We start from the raw sequence: 22,512 nt of genomic DNA, 5'->3' as shown, positions 1-22,512 counted from the left end.
GGCACAGAGAGCGTGTTCGCGTCTGTGTCCAGACGAGGACGATTCACTCATATAAAAATATATTTATGATTCCCCCTATTTAAAATTCCTCATTGAAATGTAATCCCTGTGTTTTATCCTCTTATTGTAATGCACACTCACTGACAAAAAACTCCCAAAAAAACTACTCCTCGACTAGAAGAATCTCAGTCGACAGATGGGTTTCCGACTGATGATTCGACTCGTTCGACTTTCAGGGGGCAGCCCTTCTCCATATAGAAATCTTGTAGAAGGCATGCTTCTCCAGTCATTGTGGCAGACAAAACTTTATATGCCGAACCTGTGGTTAATCATGATGTGATCCTGTTATGATTTTCATTTTTTGTACCTATTTTTTCTTCTTCTTTTTTTTTTTTTTTTTTTTTAATAAAGGTTTGTTTCGGGACTGATTCAGAGCACAAAGATAGAGGCCTTTGAACGTATGCTGTGGAGAGTATGTAAAGGCTATACTATTCTTAGCTACTCAGAGATTGAAGACTATTTGGAACATCCAGACACGGTAGGCTCCCAAAGCGACCTTTGCCCACATTCCACCATCATCCACTGCTGTTATCACTCCATGTCCTACAGTTAGTTTGAATTTGAGTATTAACAAAAGGTTAAGCAACAGCCATGAGTCATTGGAGACTTGGCACAGAACTTCCATGGCACAGTAAATGGTCTTCTATGGGAAAAAATAAATTGATCAAATAAATTCTGTCAAATTATTCTGGGTTTTTTTTGTTTGTTTTTGTCTAGTTTTGATGCGTGACTTCAATTTGATCGACACTTTGGATGATTTGTTTTGGGATCAAAATAACCAATGCCAATTTCACAAATTTTGCTAAGTAGGCATTCATGTTTCCTATGAATCCTCAATTTAGCTTGGTCATGATATTGTGAAAATAGAGGAAAGAATTATTCCCTAAAATTCAAACCTACCCTAAAATTTCCCATATCCTTGAGCATTCAATTAATATTGTGGGGGGAAAAAAACAACTTTCTGCAAGAGCAATTTAAAAAAATAATACTGAAGGCATTCTTTAAAACTTGCCCCCTTTACAAGGGCTAAATCCTATTTTGTTCTTAAATATAAATTTGAGTATGTTTTATTTTTTTCATAGCACTCTTTATCAATCACTTGGTCAGAATGTGTACATATAGAGTATACCAATTATTCAAATGATAAAGTTATTACCACTATTACACCCAGTATTGTTTTTCTATCTGCAGGGCGAGCCTACCAAAAGTATAGTGTTCCTGATTTCTTATTGGGGAGAACAAATTGGCCAGAAAGTCAAGAAAATATGTGATTGGTAATCTCATGCTACACTCATAATCAGGTTCACTTTACCAGTGGCATGCTGTCATTTTATGCCTCTTTACTGATCTGTTTGTATTCTTTGTCCACCCAGCTACCACTGCCACTTGTACCCGTACCCCAACAACAACGAAGAGAGAAACGATGTGGTGGAGGGACTCAGAACACGCATTCAGGACCTGCACACGGTATACCCCGCCTTCAGGAAAAGTTCTTCTTGCTTAGATACTCGTTAGGTGACTGTGCGAGTGTATTACTTTAAGTCATCTTTTACTTTATGTAAAAGATAGGGGCCTTTGTTCTAATCCACCGGTAAAAATATAAGCTGCTTAGATCCGTTCTGGTCTGCAGGATACTCTTGGCCGAGGGGAAAAAAAAGTCATGTGGGGTTGGGGATTAACTTTTAAAGTGGAAACAGGGAAAAACAAGATACCAAGTCGTCTTTCATTTACGGAGTAATTGGCTTTTTCTTTCACAGCAGTAACGCTACCTCAGATGGTGGATAGAAAGTTTTAAGTGCTCAATGAGAACTTCCCATCTTAGAAAGTGAATTGCATTAACCTTCTGCAGCACATGATGAGCACGAGGCCTCAGCCTCAGCCCCCCCCCCCCACACACACACATACACACACCGTTTTGTTTCTCCCATATACTATGCTTAATGTTGAGATAAGTTTCCTTTCAAGTTTATTGTCTATGTAATTCTATATGAATAACTTTAATTATATATTTATTTTTAACAAAGGCAAATCTTTTGTTTTCCTTGTCATTTCTGTCTCCAGGTTCTCCTAAGGACGGAGGATTACCTCAAACAGGTCCTGAACAAAGCTTCAGAGTCGGTCTACACCTGGGTCCTACAAGTCAAAAAGATGAAGGCCATCTACTACATCCTCAATCTGTGCAGCCTTGATGTGACCAACAAGTGTCTGATTGCAGAGGTTTGGTGTCCTGTCAACGACCTGGCGATGGTGCGACGGGCGTTGGAGGAAGGCTCGGTGAGTGAAGCGTTTGGCTCTCTCCCCCTCACTTTACACGTTTTTCCTTTTCTGAGAGAGACAGACGTAGCTACGTTTATTTGGAAATCCTAGTCATCAGAAATGCAAGGTCTTAATTAATCTTATTACTTGTCCAATTGAGGCCACTTATGTTCATTTATGTTGGTGTCTGCAAAAGAGACGGTTTCTAAATAATTTACTGAACTGGAAAATTCAGTATTTGGGCTCCTTTATTTATTAAGTAATGTTTTGCGTCAGAGTGCTCTCATTGTATAAACATCACACACAGAGTGTTGGTGTGATATATATACAAATGAGAGCTCTTCAAATTCTAAGTACGTCTTGGTCCAACACTAACTTAGAATTTGAAGAGCCCCCCCCGTCAAAATAGCTCAAGATTTATCAAGTCCTTTTGTTCACATGCACTACCGGAAAGTTGTGCCCGAAAGTTGAGACGTTTCAAGGCTTCAGTCGATGACAACTGACCTTTTGTATCAATGTTTCAGAGAAAAAGCGGAGCGACGGTTCCTTCTTTCGTCAACCGTATCCCCAGCAACGACACTCCTCCTACCCTGATAAGAACCAACAAATTCACCTCTGGCTTCCAAAATATTGTGGATGCGTACGGCGTAGGAAACTACAGAGAAGTTAACCCGGGTGGGTGTGGGTGGGGGTAGGTGGGTGTGGGGGTGTGTGTGTGTTTCAGCCATCACATGAGTGAAGCCATCATGACTTACTTCTTCTGACGTCCGTCCTCAGCTCCTTATACAATTATCACCTTCCCCTTCCTGTTTGCTGTGATGTTTGGGGATTTGGGCCATGGCGTGATCATGGCCCTGTTTGCTTTCTGGATGGTGTTGTACGAGAACAACCGCAAATTGAAACGCACGAGGAATGAGGTGAGTAAGGACTCCAAAAGTGTTCGGCCATATTCAGTGCATTATGTAGAAGCTGCAGTGTTGAGGCGTGTGCTTTTTTCCCGTGCAGATCTGGAACACGTTCTTCGAGGGTCGTTACATCATCCTGATGATGGGTCTGTTCTCCATCTATACCGGTCTGATCTACAACGACTGCTTCTCAAAGTCGCTCAACATCTTTGGTTCTGGCTGGAGCGTCAGTGCCATGTTTCGAGCCGGAGTGTGGAAGTAAGAGCAGAACATCATTTTAATGGGAACAAGCCTTTGGGGTGTCGTGGTTTTGCTCTGTATTTTTTTAGGAAAAAAACTGGAACCATCTCTCAAGTCGTTGCAAAAGATTTATTTAAAAAAAAAAATGGATTCTTCAGAGCTCAGACACTAAAATAAGTAATGCAGCTTGACGTGAAAATGTCTATGTGATGATTGAATTCAATTTAGCATGTATCATTTAAATGCTAGAAAATGATTTTTAGGTTCCAATTGATAAGTCAACTCATTACTATCGTAATGTTGAACAATGTGTTGTTGAGTGTACTGAATGCAATTTTAAAAATATATCAATAAAATAAAAAATCCAACCTATTTCAACATGTAAAAGAAAGGTGTTTCTGGTTTTCAAAGGTGGCATTTTGGGGAAGGTTTTTCACTGACATTGTCTTTTCTTTTGACAGGGAAGCTGACATTCATGCCAATCGTTTTCTGACCCTGGATCCAAACGTGACAGGAGTTTTCAGTGGACCGTACCCAGTGGGCATTGATCCAGTAAGGGGCTCTTTCCGTGGAGGCATGACAATATTCGTGCTTATTACACCAAACCAGGCAGACAAAGCTAAAAGAAATTGGAAAGCCTTCCAAGAAGCGTACATAAAGAACAATGGCGGCCGCGACAAAACAACCTGTATGACGTGTTTCTCTATAAACCACGTGAAATTTTGCAGATCTGGAACATCGCCTCCAACCGCTTGAGTTTTCTAAACTCCTACAAGATGAAGATGTCTGTGATCCTGGGAATCGTACACATGAGCTTCGGGGTCATCCTCGGCGTCTTTAACCACCTGTAAGGAATAGTAATGCATCAAGCTCATAAATAAGCCAAACGGAAATGCCCTCCGTCTTATTTAACTGAATCTACCCTCGCACACAGGCACTTCAGGAAGACGTACAACCTGTACTTGGTGTTTCTCCCTGAGCTGCTCTTCCTGCTGTGTCTGTTTGGCTACCTGGTGTTCATGATCCTCTACAAGTGGTTGGCCTTCTCCACTCAGGACTCCCAACTGGCTCCCAGTATCCTCATCCACTTCATAAACATGTTCCTCATGCAGGGAGGGGCGGCTCGGCCCCTCTACCCGGGACAGGTAAGTCATACAAAGTAGAAAACAATATTCTACTTGACAAAACACGCACTTACAAGACTTATACTTAAAAAGATATTGTGAGGATTAAATAGATAATTATTTGAGAATTGCCTGGATTAATGAGACCAATAATTCAAGAGAAATAATGCTTAAAAATCCTCTGCTTCAATGATTGTGATCCCTCAAGATTTAAATTGATAACCCATATTTTGTTATTTTTTGTGACATTGTGCCTTTTTGCTTTTTTATTACCATTTTGTTGCCTTCTATCAATGTTAAGCATTTCAACTAAGTTTAATAGTGTGTGTGTGAGATGTGCTATAGAAATAAGTGTTTTTATTTTATTATAAAATTCCAAGACAAAAGGGACATGCTTTTAAAGCTAAATGCATAAATAGATCACTTGCATTAAAGCTTTTTCATCCAAATGTATATTTTGTTCCTGGTTGCTAGACAGGACTGCAGGTCTTCCTGCTGGTTGTTGCTCTGCTGTCTGTGCCTGTCCTGCTGTTTGGGAAACCGCTCTACCTTTACTGGCTTCACAATGGAGGACGCCGCCTCGGAATGTACAGGGTGAGAGCTAGATTGTGGCCTTGTTCATTCATAGGCGATTCTACACATTTACATGTGTGCTGAACCTGTGTGGTTAACCCTAAAGGAACCAAACAGTTTGACATGGGGGAGATATATTTACCAACCGGGGTCTAAAATTATTCCAACAAGTAAAAAAACAAAAAAAACAAGCCTTAATCCATTTACAAGAATTTCAATAGAAAACATCAATATATGTATGACATTTAGATACTTGGTAGCTTCTTAGTCTGAGCCCAAGTTGCTTGAGGTCTTCAAATATTGACCGTATACTGGTTCTGGGCTGAGTGTTTTAGCCCGTCTCTCTCTACCTGCAGGGCTACGAGCGTGTGCGTCACAGCAGCGAGGAGGAGCTCTCGCTGATGAGGGATCACGACATGGAGGAAGGCGGCAGCCACAACGATCTCGCCAGCAGTAGAGAGCACCGGGTGGAGGAGGTTGTCTTAAGTGTCCATATCAGATGAGTTAAATCTGCTTTGTTTTTACCGGTTTTACCCTCTAAATGTTCTCTTTTCACTTTTGTTCCGCTAGTTTGACTTCGCAGACGAGCTTCTGCATCAGTCCATCCACACAATAGAATATTGCCTGGGTTGCATCTCCAACACGGCCTCCTACCTGAGGCTCTGGGCCCTGAGCCTGGCACACGCACGTAAGTTAAAAACATGCTGCAAACCACACATCATTTATTTTTCCTTCTTCAAACTACAAATAGAACAATTTACAATTGTAATTGAGTAAACAGGAAAATGGTAGGAGGCAGTACCATAGGCCAGAGCCCGAGTGGGACTCGTTATTAGCCCAGGAGCTTCATGTAGCTCACTGACCCACTTCAGACAAAATTGACAAAATTGACACTTTTAGCTTTGAACACTTATTGTACAACCTCTGCATGGGTTTTACACTTATCATGAAGAAATCTTCAAAAAAGTTCAAAGGACACTATTGAAATTTTTTAATTCATGACAAAAAAAGCAATTTAACGTTGAAAATTGAGTCATGCATTTTGTAGATGGTCCCTAATACGCCATTGAAACAGTGAACAACTCTCAGCGCTGCCACTGTCCGTGAAGCAGTACCTCATTCCGGGGAAGCGATCAGCCACTCTACCTTGGGCGTTCCAGACGAATGTCTGTTATAACGTCATGTTTATCACATAACAAACAGCTGAATAGAATGTTCCCAGAATGAATGCAATACTCTTCCGTAGTTTTCAGTCTTTCAGGATCTGGACTTTCAGTATCTGACGGCCGGTCTCATGCCCTATTAACATCCAGTGTTTGGTGTGGGAAGGCCGCGCTGGTTTTTATCCAGTGGGCCCGCAGTGGCGTGCGCGTGGGGGTGGGTGTGGCCTACAGAGAGCCAGATGAGAAGTCGCAGCAGTGGCTGGCGCAGCAGCAAGTATAGCGACCATGAAGTTCCTGTAAATGTGATGATAAATAATTATTGCCTGGTCACCTGCCCAACAACCAGCGGCCCACCAGGAATCTTCTCCATTCTCCCTTTTAACCACTCTGGGCCTGCCATAGGATAATACGATGGTTCTCAACACAGGGTCCGGTTACCCTCAGGGGTCCTTCGAGAAGTTCCTGCAGGTCCCCAGCAAAACGATTATTAGTTAAACCTCCCATTATTTCCACCACCACATGAGTGACTGTACATTAATGAGACATCATCTTGCAAAATGGGGTCTGTGGCCAAATGCGTATGAAATTGAGGGTCCCTGATATGAAAATGGTTGACAATCCCTGGGCTAATAAACATGTATGGCATATTAGGCTAATAAATCAATTTTCAAAACTAGTGCATGCCCGTTGAAAATGTAAGAGGTTCTAAGACCCCTGCCCCCAGCTGGCTTGCTGTTCGCGCTTTATTGAAAATGTATTAATATTGCACGTGTCGCATGTCCAAATTGCACCAAATGCAACATTGCATGTCCTTGGGTCCCCAGCAATACACCCACCGATTGTGAAGTACATCGGATGACCGGTTGTCGGGATAATCGAAGAACATAAAGTACATACAGACAGACAGAGGTTCCGACATTTATAAGACTAGTGCAGTGTCCGTTCAAAAGATGCCCGTTTGTAAAAGCCGCAGTTAAAAAACACCAGGAAAATACACTCCCTCACACGTAAAACACACCCAAGTCACAGTTTTGGATAAACTCGCTGTTCGCTTCTTTATTCAAAGTTTATTAATATTCCACGTGTCGCACATCCGCACCAAACATGCCTGTTCAGAATGTGGCTGATTGCTTTCACGGGAAGCCCCGCCCCCCGCTGTTTGCTGTTTATTGAAAGTTTATTTATGTTACACATGCCGCGTGTCCACATTGAACCAAATTTGACGCTGCACGTCCTTGGGTCCCCAGAAATGCACCCACTAAGTGTGAAGTACTGTAGATCAGATTAACGGTTGTCGACCCTAACCCTAATCAAAGGATGGACACACAAGAGATTCCTTTCTTTATAGTTGGATTAGATGCATGTGATAATCTTAGAGATTAACACTTTATTAATCTCCGAGGAAATTCGAGGAGTTCTTTATGACAGTCTTATATTATACATCGCAAAAGAACCAATCCCACAAATTGAAGTTCACCCCAGTGACAGAGCCAGACTAATTTGTCTCTCAATATTTGTTTTGCTCCCTTAAACCACAATAACCGCTAGTCTGTGCAGTGATATCTTAAATTGTTTTAATCCTCCAATTGTCTCATTGTGGTGTTGGCTTCAACAGAGCTCTCGGATGTTTTGTGGGCCATGGTGATGCGTGTGGGTCTGCGGATGGACACCAGTCTAGGGGTCCTGTTCTTGGTGCCGGTGTTCGGCCTGTTTGCTGTTCTCACTGTGTCTATCCTGCTCATAATGGAGGGTCTATCAGCCTTTCTTCATGCCCTCAGGTTGCACTGGTAAGTTGCTGCTAAATTCACTGATGTCACCATGTTGACAGTGTGGTATTGTGGCTCCGCAGCTACAACTGTAAGTCATTGGGCTTGTTGTTTTTTTTTTTGTCAATTTTCTAATCATGTTCATTTTTCTTTTACTCAGGGTGGAATTCCAGAATAAATTTTACAGTGGGACTGGAATCAAGTTTTCTCCCTTTTCCTTCTCACTCATTACCTCCAGCTTTGACCATGATGGCTTGTTATGAAGCTGAGGGGAGCATCTTGTCGAGTGGCAAACACAGCCAAAATGTGCCAGCAAGGTTGTGTTTTTACGACCAATGTCCTTGTGACCCAGTAGGCATAAAATAATATTTTTTTTTTATATACAGTTAATTTAAGAAATTGGTGTGTGTGACGAGCCCTGTAATCATCATGAAGCAGTCAAAAATGGCAGCATTCCACGCACCTTGAGCACCATGTTGATTTGTTTTTATTCCCCCCTCCTCAAGCTCTGGTTGGCTTTAGCATTTGTACGATGTAGCACCGTTGCCTCACAACAACTGACGCCTGGGTTGGATTCTGATCTCATCCCACTGCACAGACATGCCAGTTAGGCTGATTTAAAAAAGCTAAATGATAGGAGTGACTGGTGTGTGGCTGGGTGTGTGTTTGTAGTCTTGCAATGGACTGGTGTCCCATTCTGGGTTTCTGTGATATTTCGGTCGTGAGCTGGGGAGGCTCCAGCCTTTAATGAACCTGATCAGGAATAAGCGTGTTGGGCAGATGGGTGGATAACTGTAAAAGCTTTATCATATTATTATTATTATTATTATTATTATTATTATTATGAATGCCAGGTATCTGTAACAGACCCAGTATATTATTTGGAAACACAAAATTGGAAGTGTATGGGTCAAGTGTCAAAATGTAACTTACCCATTGGTGGCTGTTGATTTTATTTATTTATTTGGTTTGGTCAATAAGCAGTGGGACTTAAAAAGCCATCTTTGTGTACAATTCAGTTTCTGTACTGCTTATTGTTGCACTGACCGCCTTATAGAAATGCAACCAAATGACAGTATATCATTGTCATTTTTCCTTTTGTATGCATATTTTGGGCAACCAAAAATGTTACAAATGAATGTTAACTTTTCAGTGCTGAAAGGTTGGGCATAAATGTGATGGGAATGTATTCAGTTTTATAGAACAATTTAATTATAAATATTTTCAACTTGTGCATCAATATCAATGCTGAATGAGGTTTGAGGGTTTTTTTTTTTTTTTTTTTTTTTTTTTTTTTGTTCATTCTCTGATATCCTCTTTTACATTTGCATTTTATCACATTGTTGCCTATGTGTCCAACATAATGGTAAATGGGTATTATTTTCACATTCCAGAGAAAGTTTCAGACAACTTTTATCTCTATTATTTGCACAAGAATTTTCCAGATACATTTATGAACCCTTATCTACAAACAAATGTAGAACTGTGCACTTAAATCAGACGTCAATTGTCGTCGCCCCCCCCCCCCCCCCAACTGGCCTTATTTTCACCTTCCTATGCTGAATGTTATCGGTACTTGTCAATCCACCATCTTGGCTTTTACAACACAGAATATTTGGGGGAATTATTGGGGATATGGTTCCGCTATTGGAGAAAAACTGGCTGGTGGAAGCGTGTTATTGTGGAAGGAGTATGTTTCCTGATCAAGATGTGTTTGCCTTCATTCTTTTAAATCATTAATAACACTTAACTGTGGTGTTGGTTTAAGGGGTCTTGGCCTTCCTTTAATATGCCCTTGTCCGTAGATTAATTTTAACAAATGGAGATGTGTATTTTTTATTAAAATTGTCTGCTCTAATTCTGTCAATGCATTTCTGTTTTTGTTTGATTATTTTGGCAAAATGTTCAATTCTGACGAGTAAATGAATTGTATTTGTTCAACGTGTCCTTGCTTTTCATTGTTCCGAGCAGAAGATGCGGCATGCTCAGTAACGCTTTAGTTTGTGGGGGCTATGATGTTGCCAGGTAGAAAAAGCACAAGAGTAAACACAGTATGAAAAAGCCATTGGTAATATATACTTGTAAATGTCTACTGCACAAATAGCTAGATTTGATCCTATACAGGTATTTTGAATGTTGAGTGTGTGCATTTATGGCTGTCAGATGTTAAACAAATGTGTTCGGTGGCCCGGTTGGAGAAGAAGAAGGTGAGAGCTGGAGCTCATCCAGAAGGAGCTGGGACTCCTGAGGCAGCAGTACCAAACAACTGCCGCAGGAGGAGGCTGAACGCTGCTGACTCCGCTGCCCGGACTCCCAGCGCAAGCGGTGAGGCCGCCCTGCAGATTGCCACCAGGAACCCAAAATAATAACAGCTATTTGCACCACCCTAAGTCAAAGAATATTAACAAACATGCAGTTTAAGAATACGTTGCCAAAAGGCCTGCCTCCCAATGAGTTGTCTGTCCAGAGGGGAATCTTTTACCGCCAGAGCCAAACGCTTCCCCATGAGCATCAACCCCGGCAGCAAGCACACAATTAGATCAAGAAGGAGAAGGAAAAACTAGCTCAAGATATGAAATACTTCATACTCATACTGTACCTGTCTCTTTCCTTCAATAGCACTTCTGTCATTCTTCGTCGGAGTCCATAAATGGAAGGAAATGTTATTAACAGATGGTCTTCCTTCCCCCCAGATCTCCTCCTTCGCTGATCCAGACTTCATAAAGCAGCTGGAGGTGGCCATAAAGTTCGGCTTCCCCTTCCTTCCTCAAGATGTAGATGACTACATTGATTCCGTGATTGACAATGTCCTGGAAAGGAACGTGAAAGGAGCGGAGGTTCTGGCAGGTCATAGGTCTGGGAGACAAAGAAGTGGACTGTGATCCTAACTCCAAGCTGGCCGACCCCGAGTCCTCGCCGGTTCAACTCTGGATCCCTCCTCGCGCTCCAGGCAAGAGTAACGGCGCTGCGGCAAGGGCCAAGTGAAGTAGAAACCAGGGTGCAAGTCATCCCACCGATTGAGGTGTTTGTGGACATTTTATTGTTCCATAAGAGCACTAAAGGATGGAGGTTTGTGGGTCTCTTTTTTTTTTTCAGTCTGCTTTGTGTCTGGGTTATATCTAGAGGGAGCAGACTAGTCTGAACTAAACCCAAAGCTCTGGTGGTCCAATCATCAAGGCCATACACATAGAGGCGCACCTCCTCACATTACAGGTGTGGATCATAGACACACTATATTTTAAAAAAGAGCTCCCCGGGGTTATCACAGTGAAAATACAATGTGCCAAAGAAATAATCCAGTAGATGAATAATGGCGCTCAGAAGAGCTGAGAAGCAATGTCTTCCAGCCCCGAAGGAGAAAGAACATTTAGGTAGTGCAGGTTTCGAGTCCTCCTGTGCCCTGCTGAACCGCCATCGCTGGTTCACAATGGTGTTTGTGATTGCATTTAAATATATGATTATGGTTTCTCACTAGGTGGCAGCAAACCATCACGTTAACCTAATCTCCAAGGGCAGAGAAAGTTCAAGCTGGGTTGAGTTGGCCTATCCTGGAAAGTTGCCAGCAAGGCCTCCGGAGACCTCCACCGCCGGTATTTTTTATCTCCAAAGAAAGCCATATTAATATAGCGTTGAATTCTCTGTGGTATTTCTAATACCCTGGGGGAAGAAACGACTCTGTTTGGCTTTGTTATAAATGTGCAGTGTGTACAATTCAGGGGGGGCCTTCGCGTAAGGGTAGCCGTGAAACTTGCGAAAAACGCGAAAAGGCCCTCTCTCCAGGCAGTACTCGGTTTGTCCCTTCTAGGCTACGGTAGAAGAAACATGGCGGCCCCCATGAGGCGTACCCTTTCCCTTTGTAGATTAAAAAAAATGCTCATTCTAATGTAACAGCAACATTTATTTACATTTACATTAACATTTATTCTTATTTTCATGGGATTATACGCAAATGAAAACATACTTATGAATATTGTATTCCATTTCTGCCAAGTCCCTTCCGTAAATTCTACACACCAATAATTGGAATGATGAAATTGTTCCATCGAGTTCTTTGTCAGGCTACCTATAGCTGTGTATAGCAATATTAATGTACAGCAGGATTATGATCCTGCTGTACATTGTGTAGTGTAACTGATGTCATTGTTCTCCCCGTCCAAAACCACAACACATTCCGAATCGACCACAGCTCTTTACGCTTCCAAAACAGGCGTCCCCCGGGAGTCAAAGGTAACGGCAATGCAGTTCCAAATTCATCATACAGTATACATCCAAAAAAAAAAAAAAAAAGGATAATTGACTCCTGAATGCACTGCATTAAAGTACCCTGTTATTATTATAATAAGCCCGGCGTGTGAGAGAGGAAAGGGCAAACCTGGGGCCCCTACATCTTTTTTTTACCGGCACAGCTTTAATTTAAACTCACCATGTCCAGTGAGGTTGAGTAGACCGTATACAGTGGTACCTCGACTTACGACTGCATCTATTTACGACTAATCCAAGGTACGAGTAGCGATAGTCACGAAAATTTGTATCGACTTGCGACCGACTGCTCCAAGATACGACCGTGGAAATTTGCACTTGGCGCATCGGCGGCCAGTCAGCAGTCAGTCAGCAGTCAGTCAGCGGGCGACCTACATCGTGTGTGCACGTAGTTCGTGGCTTATCAATATTTTTTTCATATTTCCTGTGTTTGTGCTGTGTATTTTGTTTATTTTCACCCTTCATGATGAGTCCTAAGAAGAAGGATGATGGGAAAAAGAAAAGGGGAATGATTCCCATTGAAACTAAGAAGGAAATCATAGAAAAAAACGAGTGGTGTATATGGGAAAAATTGCTTCGACATACGACTGCTTTAACATACGACCGTTCTTATAGAACGAATTACAGTTGTAAGTCGAGGTACCACTGTATATTGTGACGGAACTGTTAAAAAAAAAATATAATAACAAAACAGAAAAATAAAAACAACAACCTGCCATTCCTCTAGGGGGCCGCCAACCCTCGAACCGGCTTGGGGGGGGGCTCACGCAAGAAAGGAGGTTCCAAAGGCTGCACCACGGACGGACACCGCAAACCAGTCCACGGAGCAAGGGCGTAGCGCGGAGCAAAGGGCCTGTTAATGCGTACGCCGGGCTCAAACACTTTGTTTCTTATAGCGGGGGGGGGGGTGCAACGGAAGGGGATTAGTGAAGCACGATAATAAAAACAAACGCTCCAAACCCCAAATTATTTTCAGCTGCTATGGACTTTGAGGGGATTTACATGAACCCTGAGCTGCTCCAACTCCTGCCCGGCAGCGCTGCCTCTCTCTGCCCGTTGTCTCGTAAAAAAAAAAAACGAAAACGGTCTTGGAACAACGAATAACTTAACGCCGCGTTTAATCTTTTAAAGCATGGGGGTAAACATCTATCTAGGAGGTTGTTGGTGAAGTCGCGGCGTCGCGGAGGGCCTGTTTCAGCGGTTCTCAACGTGGGGGTCTGGGGAGCCCCGGGGGTCCGTGAAGAGGTCCCCGGGTGGTCCCCGGATGAACGGTCGAAGAGTTGAACTTCACCATTTACTTAACCGTGACCTGTTTTGATCGGCGCTTCCGCTGTTATCTCCCTAGCCATAATGTAGACAGATGGGGGTTTGGACCGGACCCAGATCCAGAGCTTGGACTCGTGAAGCCGTGACGCGGGACTCCGATGACGTCTTCTGCTGTCAAGCGAAGCAGCGCGTGGCCCCTGTGTCAGTCGTTTGGCTTGGAGCGGACCATAGAGCCACTGATACGCCAAACGACGAATGGACTACATCTATTCCGACGCATGAATGTTAAAAAATAATCTGATACACTAGACGAGGAAAAAATAACATACCACCGGTGGGTCGCACGTCTTTGTGCGCCGTGGCAGGGGTTCCCAAACCCTGCTGGGCTACTGTAGAGACATGGCGGTGCAAAATGGCGGCCTCCGCTAAGCGTACCCGTTCCCTACGTGGATTAAAAACGGCTCGTTCGAATGTATCGCCAAACACAACGGTTCACTTCCATGGGGTTATACACACATTAAAACATACTTATGAATGTTATATTCCACTTCTGCCAAGTGCGTTCCGTAAAAAACTGCACCTGCACCTGTAAGTTAAACGTTAAACCACGAGGCTGCCAAGTGTCACGGGGCAGGTGAGGTGCGTGTACTACACCTTTTTTTTTTTTTTTGTTCCCACGATGTTAAAAACAAACAAAAACAAAACAAATCATTTCTGACGTTAGAGGAACAAATTGACCCCCCCCCCCCCCCCCCCAAGCCATCCACAGAGAGGCAGATGCGGAGCGCCGTGTGTGGTGGTGTTGGAGGTGGTGGTGGTGGTGGTGGCGGAGGTGGGTACAGCGGCTGGTAAGGGGCTGGACCGGGCTGCAGGGAAGGCGCTCTGACTGCGGGCTCTGAACAACCGAGGGAGACGGGGACTATAAAACCCCGGCTCGCTATAAAGCGCTAAGGCTTGCGTTGCCATGCAGACCGAGGGAAGCGGCGCACGACAACACCGCACCCCCGGACCGACCTGGGGAAGCCCGAGCAAGTCGCTTTAACACCCCGCTGCCGCTTTAAATCCATCTGCCGGGGGTGTTGGTGTTCCACTAAAAGTTGTTTTCAAAGGCGGATGGTTGCTATTACTTCCCTCTGCGGATGGGATGCTCGTCCCTGACTCGTTAGTTCGTCTCTGACTCGTTGAATTTGCCCGCTGTTCTCGGAGAAAGATCCTTGGGAAACTTTCGGGCTGTGACTTCGGACAGCCATGTCCATGTGTGGCCGGGGGAGCGCGGCCGCGCTGCGCCGGAGGAACTACCCGTGGATGGTGCTGCTGCTGTGGCTGAGCAGCTCCGCGCAGGGAACCTGGAAGACCGGACTCTACAAAGCGCCCCACGCCTCGGTCTATCACAAGAGGTGAGCTGGGTCAAATGTGGTGGTTTGGACCAAGGGTTGATATTAAGTTGTAGATTTTTTTTTTTTTTCAGATATACTCTACAGAGGGGGGAAAAAAAAAGGAATAGGATTATTGGATGAGTTAAAAAAAAAAAGACGTGGTTTCATTTGTTAAATCTATACGTTTTTATTAGTTTTATCAATCTACAATTGACATCTTAATTTCTGAATTTCAGGTTGAGAACTCCTGAGAAATGTACATTTTCCAAGATTACACAATTTATTAAAAAGCTTTCAAATTGATGAAATGACTTCTTCTTTCAGTGTATGTCTGATTTAAAATTTTGATTAACCACCTGGGAAATATCACCATATTTTATTTTAATATTCATTTTGATTTAACTTGTGTCACCCGTTTTTAACACCTCTATTTGAACCGTGTTTCTGCAACAGTGTGACTCTTGTGACATTTCGATCCGCTCACATCCCTACCCATTTAGTCGGTCTTATTGTCTTCCTGACAGTTGGTTTCCTTTTTCCTGTCCAGGCAGCTCACTTCGCTCACTCCCATCCTCATTGTTAAACACACTGCTTAGCCAGCAACTCTTTGTGTGGCCCTTCTGGTATCTGGATCTGAGCTGTCTGACCCTCTGCTCGGCTCTTTATTTGGCCGCCAGAAGCAGCAGCAGCAGCGGCAGCGCGAGCACCCTCTGTTTCTCAACTGGCAGAGGAATGGGTCATGAATAAATTCCCCAGGACGGGCACTGACCCTATACCAAGCTCTGCACTTAATGATCAGATACACCTGAGCAACGGCCAAAATGTCCCCAGAGGAGCACAGGGTTAAGCATTGAGCGGTGTGCCACCGTCAGATCTCGCAGGAAAGCTCTTATGTTCTCATCGTTGTGCCACCATAGATTATAAGATAGTAGCGTTGTTGATGGAGGCGGATCTCAATGAGCCCACCAGACTAAACACACAGGAAACTAACTAGAGCCTAAGCCCACTGTGCTTCCCTCCTGGACTAGAGACAGGTTTTGCTCCCTCAGTCCAGCCCGCTCTCAATGATGACATGACTCTCTCTCTATCTCATAAATATTTATGGCTGACTGGTTCAAGTGTGTGCTTGTTTATGTGAATGCACATGCGTAAAAATCACAGTTGGAGGTTGCAGACCCTCCGGTCCTGAAGGGATTCGTTTTTGGGGGTGTCCAGGTGGCCTAAAGAGGTTCCTCCGCCTCGGTTCGCTGCTTCGCACCCATACCCTTTCCCCCATCGCTCACTGGCAAAGTTTTGTGAACGTGTTTACTAAACACACGCAGCTGCGGCTTCGCTGCATCTGGGCTTGTTTTACCAAGGGATGACTGTACAGTTCACCCAGTTTGCTGCTGGTTCTAAAGCCGTGGTAGAGGTATGGACTAAGAGGTAGTTGTGGAGGACGGCTGGACGGCTGGAAGGTTGGAAGGGTTGAAGGTGACGTTGGAAGTCCACCTGCTATCTGGTCTGATCGACGACAACAGATGTGTTTATGGTTTGTCAACAAAGCCAAGCAGTTTACAATTTATTGAGGATAAGACTCTTGTAACATGAGCAATTTGACATTTATAAAGAGCAACTGAGCAACTGTGGAGAGTGAACTCTCCAACAAGCCACCGGGCAAAGTCAACAGGATCTGAGGAATGAGTTGTTTATTCACAGGACGTTGTAGGACTCTCTGACAAAAATCAACAATTAAAATTGATTTAAACAAGCCGTGACTTCACCCAATTCTCACCAAAACAAAGGGGCGTTATAAGCACTTAACTTGGTTATTAACAAGCAGGATTCCCAGTTTTGTGTAAATTCAGCCATGTCCTTCGAAGTCATTTTAAACTTTTTTTTGTACTAAAGAGTTAAGGAAATGCTGTGACTGTATCTCCTTTGTTGCCTGCATCTTCCCACGGAGGCCCGGTCACTGTCCGTCAAGGCAAACAGAGGACTACGGCACCACCGGTCCTCCTCACGGATGAGGCTTTAACTGAGCTACACATACGTCCCTATCATCAGACAAATGGATGACGACAGAGAGTAAGACTAAGATTTAGTATATCACCAAATTAGACATTCTAAACAGATTTTCAAGCATCGTACATGCATCCCAAGGAAGATATCGTCAACCCCCCGCAGCCCACCACACTTTTTCATCTGATAGACTTGGTGACTGTGTTAGTAATAAGAAATAAGAGAGCACATTCTAAGACTGAATGGGCACTACAATAATACCCAGCTCATTAGATTCAAAGAAAGTCCCAGTGTTGGCTCCACAAAGTCAGTGAGACATTTGTGGTTATGACAGCATTATATAACCGTTTTAGACTCTGAAACCCCCGCGGGCCTGAAATCCCAGTTTATAGTAGTACTTCCTTTTATTTAGCATGTTTATGGCGAATTCAACGGAGTAAAAACGCAAGCATGCAAACTCCCATTTCTTCCTTTGCCGTTCCTTCCTCCTGTTTTTGTAAAGACTTCCAACCCCAAACATTTTTTAAAACGGGGAAGTGGGGGGGGTCCACATCTTCAGTCAAACGTGGAACCCAAAACATCCAGAGATCACAGGTGGGTCTGTGTGTCCGCTGCATGGGAATCAGTCGGCCGGGCCCGTTAGGAGCTTTGATGGCGTGTGGATGTTTTCTTAGCCAGTTCGCTGACCCAGAGCGAGGATGTTTATCGGGACAGAGGAGCCATTTGGTTGGGGCTCCTGCCATTCGCTCCCCTGACACGATCATGTCAGAAGACCTGGCTGAATCTGACCATAATATAATATTATTATAATAATACTAGCCGCTTATTGAAGTAATCAAAGCATATTTGCACTTTACTGGTGCAATGAAGAGACATTCTTTGGTCTTATCTGTTTCCTACTGGTGTAGTAGTTTTGGTTTCATTCATTCCTCCCTTTGTCTCTCGTTGACTCTCATTTTCCCTTGACAACGCTCTTTTATCGCACGGCGTCTTATCTAAAACTATTCGTTTGTAGGGCGTATCACAAGCTGAATCATCGTTTTTCGTTAACCTGCTGTTTTTCTCGGCAGCTGCGGATTATATGTCATCGAACACTATATCCCGCTCTTTTTGTTTATGTCTTCCTCTCACTCTTTTATTTAGTTTAGTCATGTCACATTCATCTCTCCTTCCCGTGGGACCCGCACAGCGTCGTAATTGTCTTCCCTTCCTCTTCTTTGTTCCCATGGGAAGCCCCCCCTTGTTTGACGCCTCCGTTCCTCTCCGCCTCACCTCGGCTCTCCGCCTCACCTCGGCTCTCCTCCTCACCTCGGCTCTCCTCCTCACCTCGGCTCTCCTCCTCACCTCAATTCTCCTCCTCACCTCAGCTCTCCTCCTCACCTCCCCTTAGGCTCCTCTCCTCTCCTTCTCTCCCCCTCTCCTCGCTGGACAGATGCCACATCTGTCTTTTGTACTTTGTTCTCCTCAAGTGTTTTTCCCACAGGCAGACATTGAGTGAAATTCCTCCGGATTGCTATCGTAATGCAATTCAAACATATTTTTGAGACACACACACACACACACACACACACACACACACACACACACACACACACATTCAGCCCCACAGAAGTATGGGACTGTTAATGTCCTTAAGGGAGTGACTTATTGAGGAAAGCCGAGGAGCAAGTGCGCCTCAATCCCGGCTCCACTTTGCCCTCCTCATCTCTCCATCCTCTTCGGATGGATTGACCCTTATCTTTTGCTCACCTTTGCCGGCTACTTAAAAATGCAAAGGCGTGAAAGCTACGCTAACGAAAGATGCAGACTCCCCAGCGTGAATCCCTAAATAGAGGGCAGCAAAGTGACTTCTCAGAGGACAAACCCTAAGCCTTCTCCTAACAGGTTCATGAGCTCTCTATCAGCGGTGCTATTCACTGGAGGTCCAATGGGCTTTAGTTCCCCTCCACGTTTTACTGTCTTGGCTTCGGTCGTGTTCACGAACAGATGGGCCAGAGCTGGGTTTTTTCCGTCCATTAAGAATTGAGGAGGTGTTTTTCTTTTTTTTCTTTCTTTAAAAATTTGGCTGTGATGTGTACGACTGTTCAAGATGGCTGATGATTTATTTAGGCTGAGCCCGGCATTGTGAGTGCTTCCCTATTGTACAGAGACCCGATACTCACCCAGGGCCCGCCTGGCGCTGGTGTCAGCGAAATGGCACTGCTGGTTAATTTCACACTTTACAGCACAGGGGACACCTCCACAGAGGAAAGTTGTGACTGTAAAGCATGTGCAGAGAGAGAGAGAACAAGTGCATTAAGTACCTCTGTCCCGTGGTCCCTGGACATGCGTGAAGCCATTTGAAATTCAATGGGCCATTATACGACAGTTATCTCTTGAAAAGCAAGGAGATCTATGGCCGTCACGCTTGTAAACAGGCCATGATTTCCCAATGAGTGCTGGTCCTTAAGGTTGTAGATGTAGAAAGTTGTGTTGCTGGCACTAAACCATTACACTCATCAATTAGACTGTGGGCAAAGGAAGATTCACAGCAGCTGGGAATTTAAACCTCCTCATCCTCCCCTTGGTGAGGAAAATGTTTGCTTTTTTGTTATTTAACAACCTAACCATATTTTTTATGAGATGTTGCGTCACATGTTTTGAAGGCATATAACAGGGATTGTTTAAAAACTTTTTATTCACTGAAATACCACTTTGTGTTTACTTTTTTTCATTAAACAGTACACTAAGGAAAGGTGAGACGCCATAAATCCCAAACCACAATCCTTGTTCCCGCTGGAGATGTGTCACCCCCCCCCCAGCCTGGGAAACGCTGATGTTTATCTGTTGATTTTGGAGGATAAGGGGTGGGGAAACAATGGGGTGAGGCCTCCACCTCCTGCTTCCAGCCTTACCTGACCACAGCGCCTTTAAAGTCGGGGTTTTCCACAAATGCCTTGAGTTTTGTTTTTTTTTGTTTTGGGTTTTTTTCTTCAGTAACAGAAAAAGCAACTTAGGGGAGAGAACGTGGAGCTGGGGTCATTTATGCATCTATATGGCTGTCAAATGGTGCCTCCTATATAAAACCAAAGAGAAAACTGAAATAAACGTACCCAATTTAGACATAAATTTTAAGCATAGTCACTAAGCTATAGCCTAACCTTCTCCTGGGATATGTTGTTTTTTCGAATTTTCCTTACTGATAACTGAAACACCAGAGTTGTACATTCCAAAGACGACGTTATACGTTATACGTTATATCAAACTTAACTCTCCTAAGCCAGAGGAATCAGTCCAGATATGCATTGGGCTCATGTTTGAGGCGATCCGGGTTCTGTACGCGGGCACCGCAACATGTGGGGATTGTTAACATGAGCTTGTTTAGTACTGTTCCGCATCCTATGCCTTTGGCAGTTTCCTGCAGTGTAAACTGTCTTTCTCACACAAACATATGGTCTAACCTATTGACAAACACACTTTGGTTAAAAAAAAAAAAAGGAAAGGGAAGAAAAAAAAAAAGGAAAAAGTTAAATCTGTCTTGTCTTCCCACACGTTTAAACAGACTGCCTGTGGAACACACAGCGTGCAGCTCTGCAGAGGGTATATTCCAAACAACTTTTCCCATACGTTGGAAGGACTGTATAAACACAGGCTTAAGTAATTGTTCTCCACGTTTCCCTCCCTCGGCTTGTGCCGTATGTCAGGTGATGAGGGCATTTGTACATTTCATAGTTAATAAGAGAGCTGCAACCCACGCCGCTTGTAACAGCCTGCGCATGTGTTCCATACGTTAGTGGCGCTTAACTCGTGCGCCGCGTTTCCTTGATTTGACTGTTGGAATGAAAAGTGAAAATATACCTCACCTCCGAACAAGTCGGAAGGCCGCGGTCTACGCTAGTAAGGATCGCTCTGATCAACACTGTTCATTTTCAGAATGTGCTGGTTTCCATCTATTTGCAGAAATGGGTGGAAACTGCCCCCGCTTGAGCTTATTCTCGTCAGGCTTTTTTTTTTTTTTTTTCCACGTCTTATAGCTTTGTCTTTCTTACGGTTCCTCATCTGGCGCGTGTTGCCCACAGCCACAGTCCATCAGAGGGATCCACCATGCTACAGGCTTAATGAATACCATAGTAAGCTTCAATGAGTGCTATTTTTCTCCCTTTTTTTCTGCCTATTAATGCTATGATTGAAACCATACCCGGGGTCCGACCTAATCAGGATCATAAATCTCCTCCTGGTAAAAGAGGAGATCTCGCCGGGAGATTAAAGCTGGTCCGGCTTCCACTACTACGCACTGGTCATTTACTCCCCTATCTCGTTTTAATCGCTTCCAACTGAGTGGATCCCCTCAAATTAAATAACATCACAATTCCGGTGAGGGATAATTAAAAGGACACTTCAGGGGGGACTTTGGCGAACGATCTGCACCTTCTCATGTCTCCACTATCCGATCTTCGCTCCTGACCTTTGCTTACACTTTCTCCCACGGCGCTTTGCTTGTCTCACATCCTCTCTCCAGCTGTGTAAAGCCAGCGCAGATAATGTCTTGTGAAAAGGGAGTGGACCCATGACCCGGCTTTAGCTCGTGTTGAAAACCCACTCGGTCTAATCTCAGTGTGGGACCTCCACTCCCTTCCTCCTCCTCCTCCTCCTCCTCCTCCTCCCTCGCTCCTCTCCTCTACCTCTGCTTAGATCCACAGAGAGCGGGGCTAGCGTTTGTGTATTGATAGGGGAGAGACCGCAATGTAAATACAGCTCACAAAGCGCTGCCGCTCGTCTCATGGCCGATTGAACCCACGTAAACACTGTAAATGAGTTTCAAAAGGAAAGCAGGGAGACCCCTGTGTGGAGAACGGCTTAGAGTTTAAAGACGCGGATCGTTTACCTCTACCTGACACTAACCTTCAGAAGTGGTTGCCAGGTTGGCAACCATGCATCAGCTGTTGGTTGCCAGCACTGACAAAATGGTCGCCACATTTTAATAGTTTTATAATTGAATGGTAATGAGCCTACATCATTATAATCCATATGTTGAATATTCTCACTGCTCTCAACATGGTTGACACTGGCCAAAATCTGGTTGCCCAGGGCAACTGGGCAACTATTACTGTTGGGCCCTTTGTGTGCTTGACCCTTTTTCATGCTACACCCCTTTTTCTCAAGCAGAATCTTCTCTATTTTTTCTCTATTTTTGCACACACATTAAATGTCTGTAATTAAATCCATTTCTCTCTCATAGGAACTGGTGTCCGCACACGGTCACTAAGACGGTGACCTGCCAGGTCCAGAATGGAACGATGCTGCAGAGGGTTTACCAGACGTGCCGCTGGCCGCAGGGGTGCACGGGGGGCAGGTAAAGTCCACGGACCCTTTAACTGCTCCTTCTACAGTATACGTATATTAAGACTTTGGAAATCTTTGTTTTATCTTTGTTCGTCCTCTTTAGCCGATGGTAATGATTTAATCTATTAATTGAGTTCATAAGTAAATGAAGTCGACATAGTTCTAAACAACATGTGTGATGGTGTGTGTGTGTGTGTGTG

At 44.1% G+C, this 22,512-nt stretch overlaps 2 protein-coding genes across 3 annotated transcripts in view; both read left to right on the top strand.

The window, feature by feature from the left end:
• atp6v0a2b (ATPase H+ transporting V0 subunit a2b) overlaps positions 1-10,028 on the top strand; it is a 16,600-nt gene extending 6,572 nt beyond the window's left edge. The window contains exons 6-20 of the mRNA XM_080004662.1: positions 412-538; positions 1,252-1,334; positions 1,434-1,527; positions 2,122-2,334; positions 2,841-2,991; positions 3,094-3,233; positions 3,322-3,479; positions 3,923-4,013; positions 4,190-4,308; positions 4,396-4,606; positions 5,060-5,179; positions 5,515-5,634; positions 5,729-5,846; positions 7,937-8,108; positions 8,248-10,028. Of these exons, the coding sequence (XP_079860788.1) occupies positions 412-538; positions 1,252-1,334; positions 1,434-1,527; positions 2,122-2,334; positions 2,841-2,991; positions 3,094-3,233; positions 3,322-3,479; positions 3,923-4,013; positions 4,190-4,308; positions 4,396-4,606; positions 5,060-5,179; positions 5,515-5,634; positions 5,729-5,846; positions 7,937-8,108; positions 8,248-8,350 (2,020 nt within the window). The 3' untranslated portion in view covers positions 8,351-10,028. The remainder of the gene's footprint in view (positions 1-411; positions 539-1,251; positions 1,335-1,433; positions 1,528-2,121; positions 2,335-2,840; positions 2,992-3,093; positions 3,234-3,321; positions 3,480-3,922; positions 4,014-4,189; positions 4,309-4,395; positions 4,607-5,059; positions 5,180-5,514; positions 5,635-5,728; positions 5,847-7,936; positions 8,109-8,247) is intronic.
• A 4,506-nt stretch (positions 10,029-14,534) lies between these two features.
• emid1 (EMI domain containing 1) overlaps positions 14,535-22,512 on the top strand; it is a 51,362-nt gene continuing 43,384 nt past the window's right edge. For both annotated transcript variants that reach the window (XM_080003971.1, XM_080003972.1), the window contains exons 1-2: positions 14,535-15,010; positions 22,209-22,322. In XM_080003971.1, the coding sequence (XP_079860097.1) occupies positions 14,862-15,010; positions 22,209-22,322 (263 nt within the window). In that variant the 5' untranslated portion in view covers positions 14,535-14,861. The remainder of the gene's footprint in view (positions 15,011-22,208; positions 22,323-22,512) is intronic.

The sequence above is a fragment of the Zeus faber genome (genome assembly GCF_960531495.2).
Source record: "Zeus faber genome assembly, chromosome: 7".
Taxonomy (NCBI): domain Eukaryota; kingdom Metazoa; phylum Chordata; class Actinopteri; order Zeiformes; family Zeidae; genus Zeus; species Zeus faber.
Note: the sequence above shows the minus strand (reverse complement) of the source record. Positions and strands in the feature narration are given on the sequence as shown.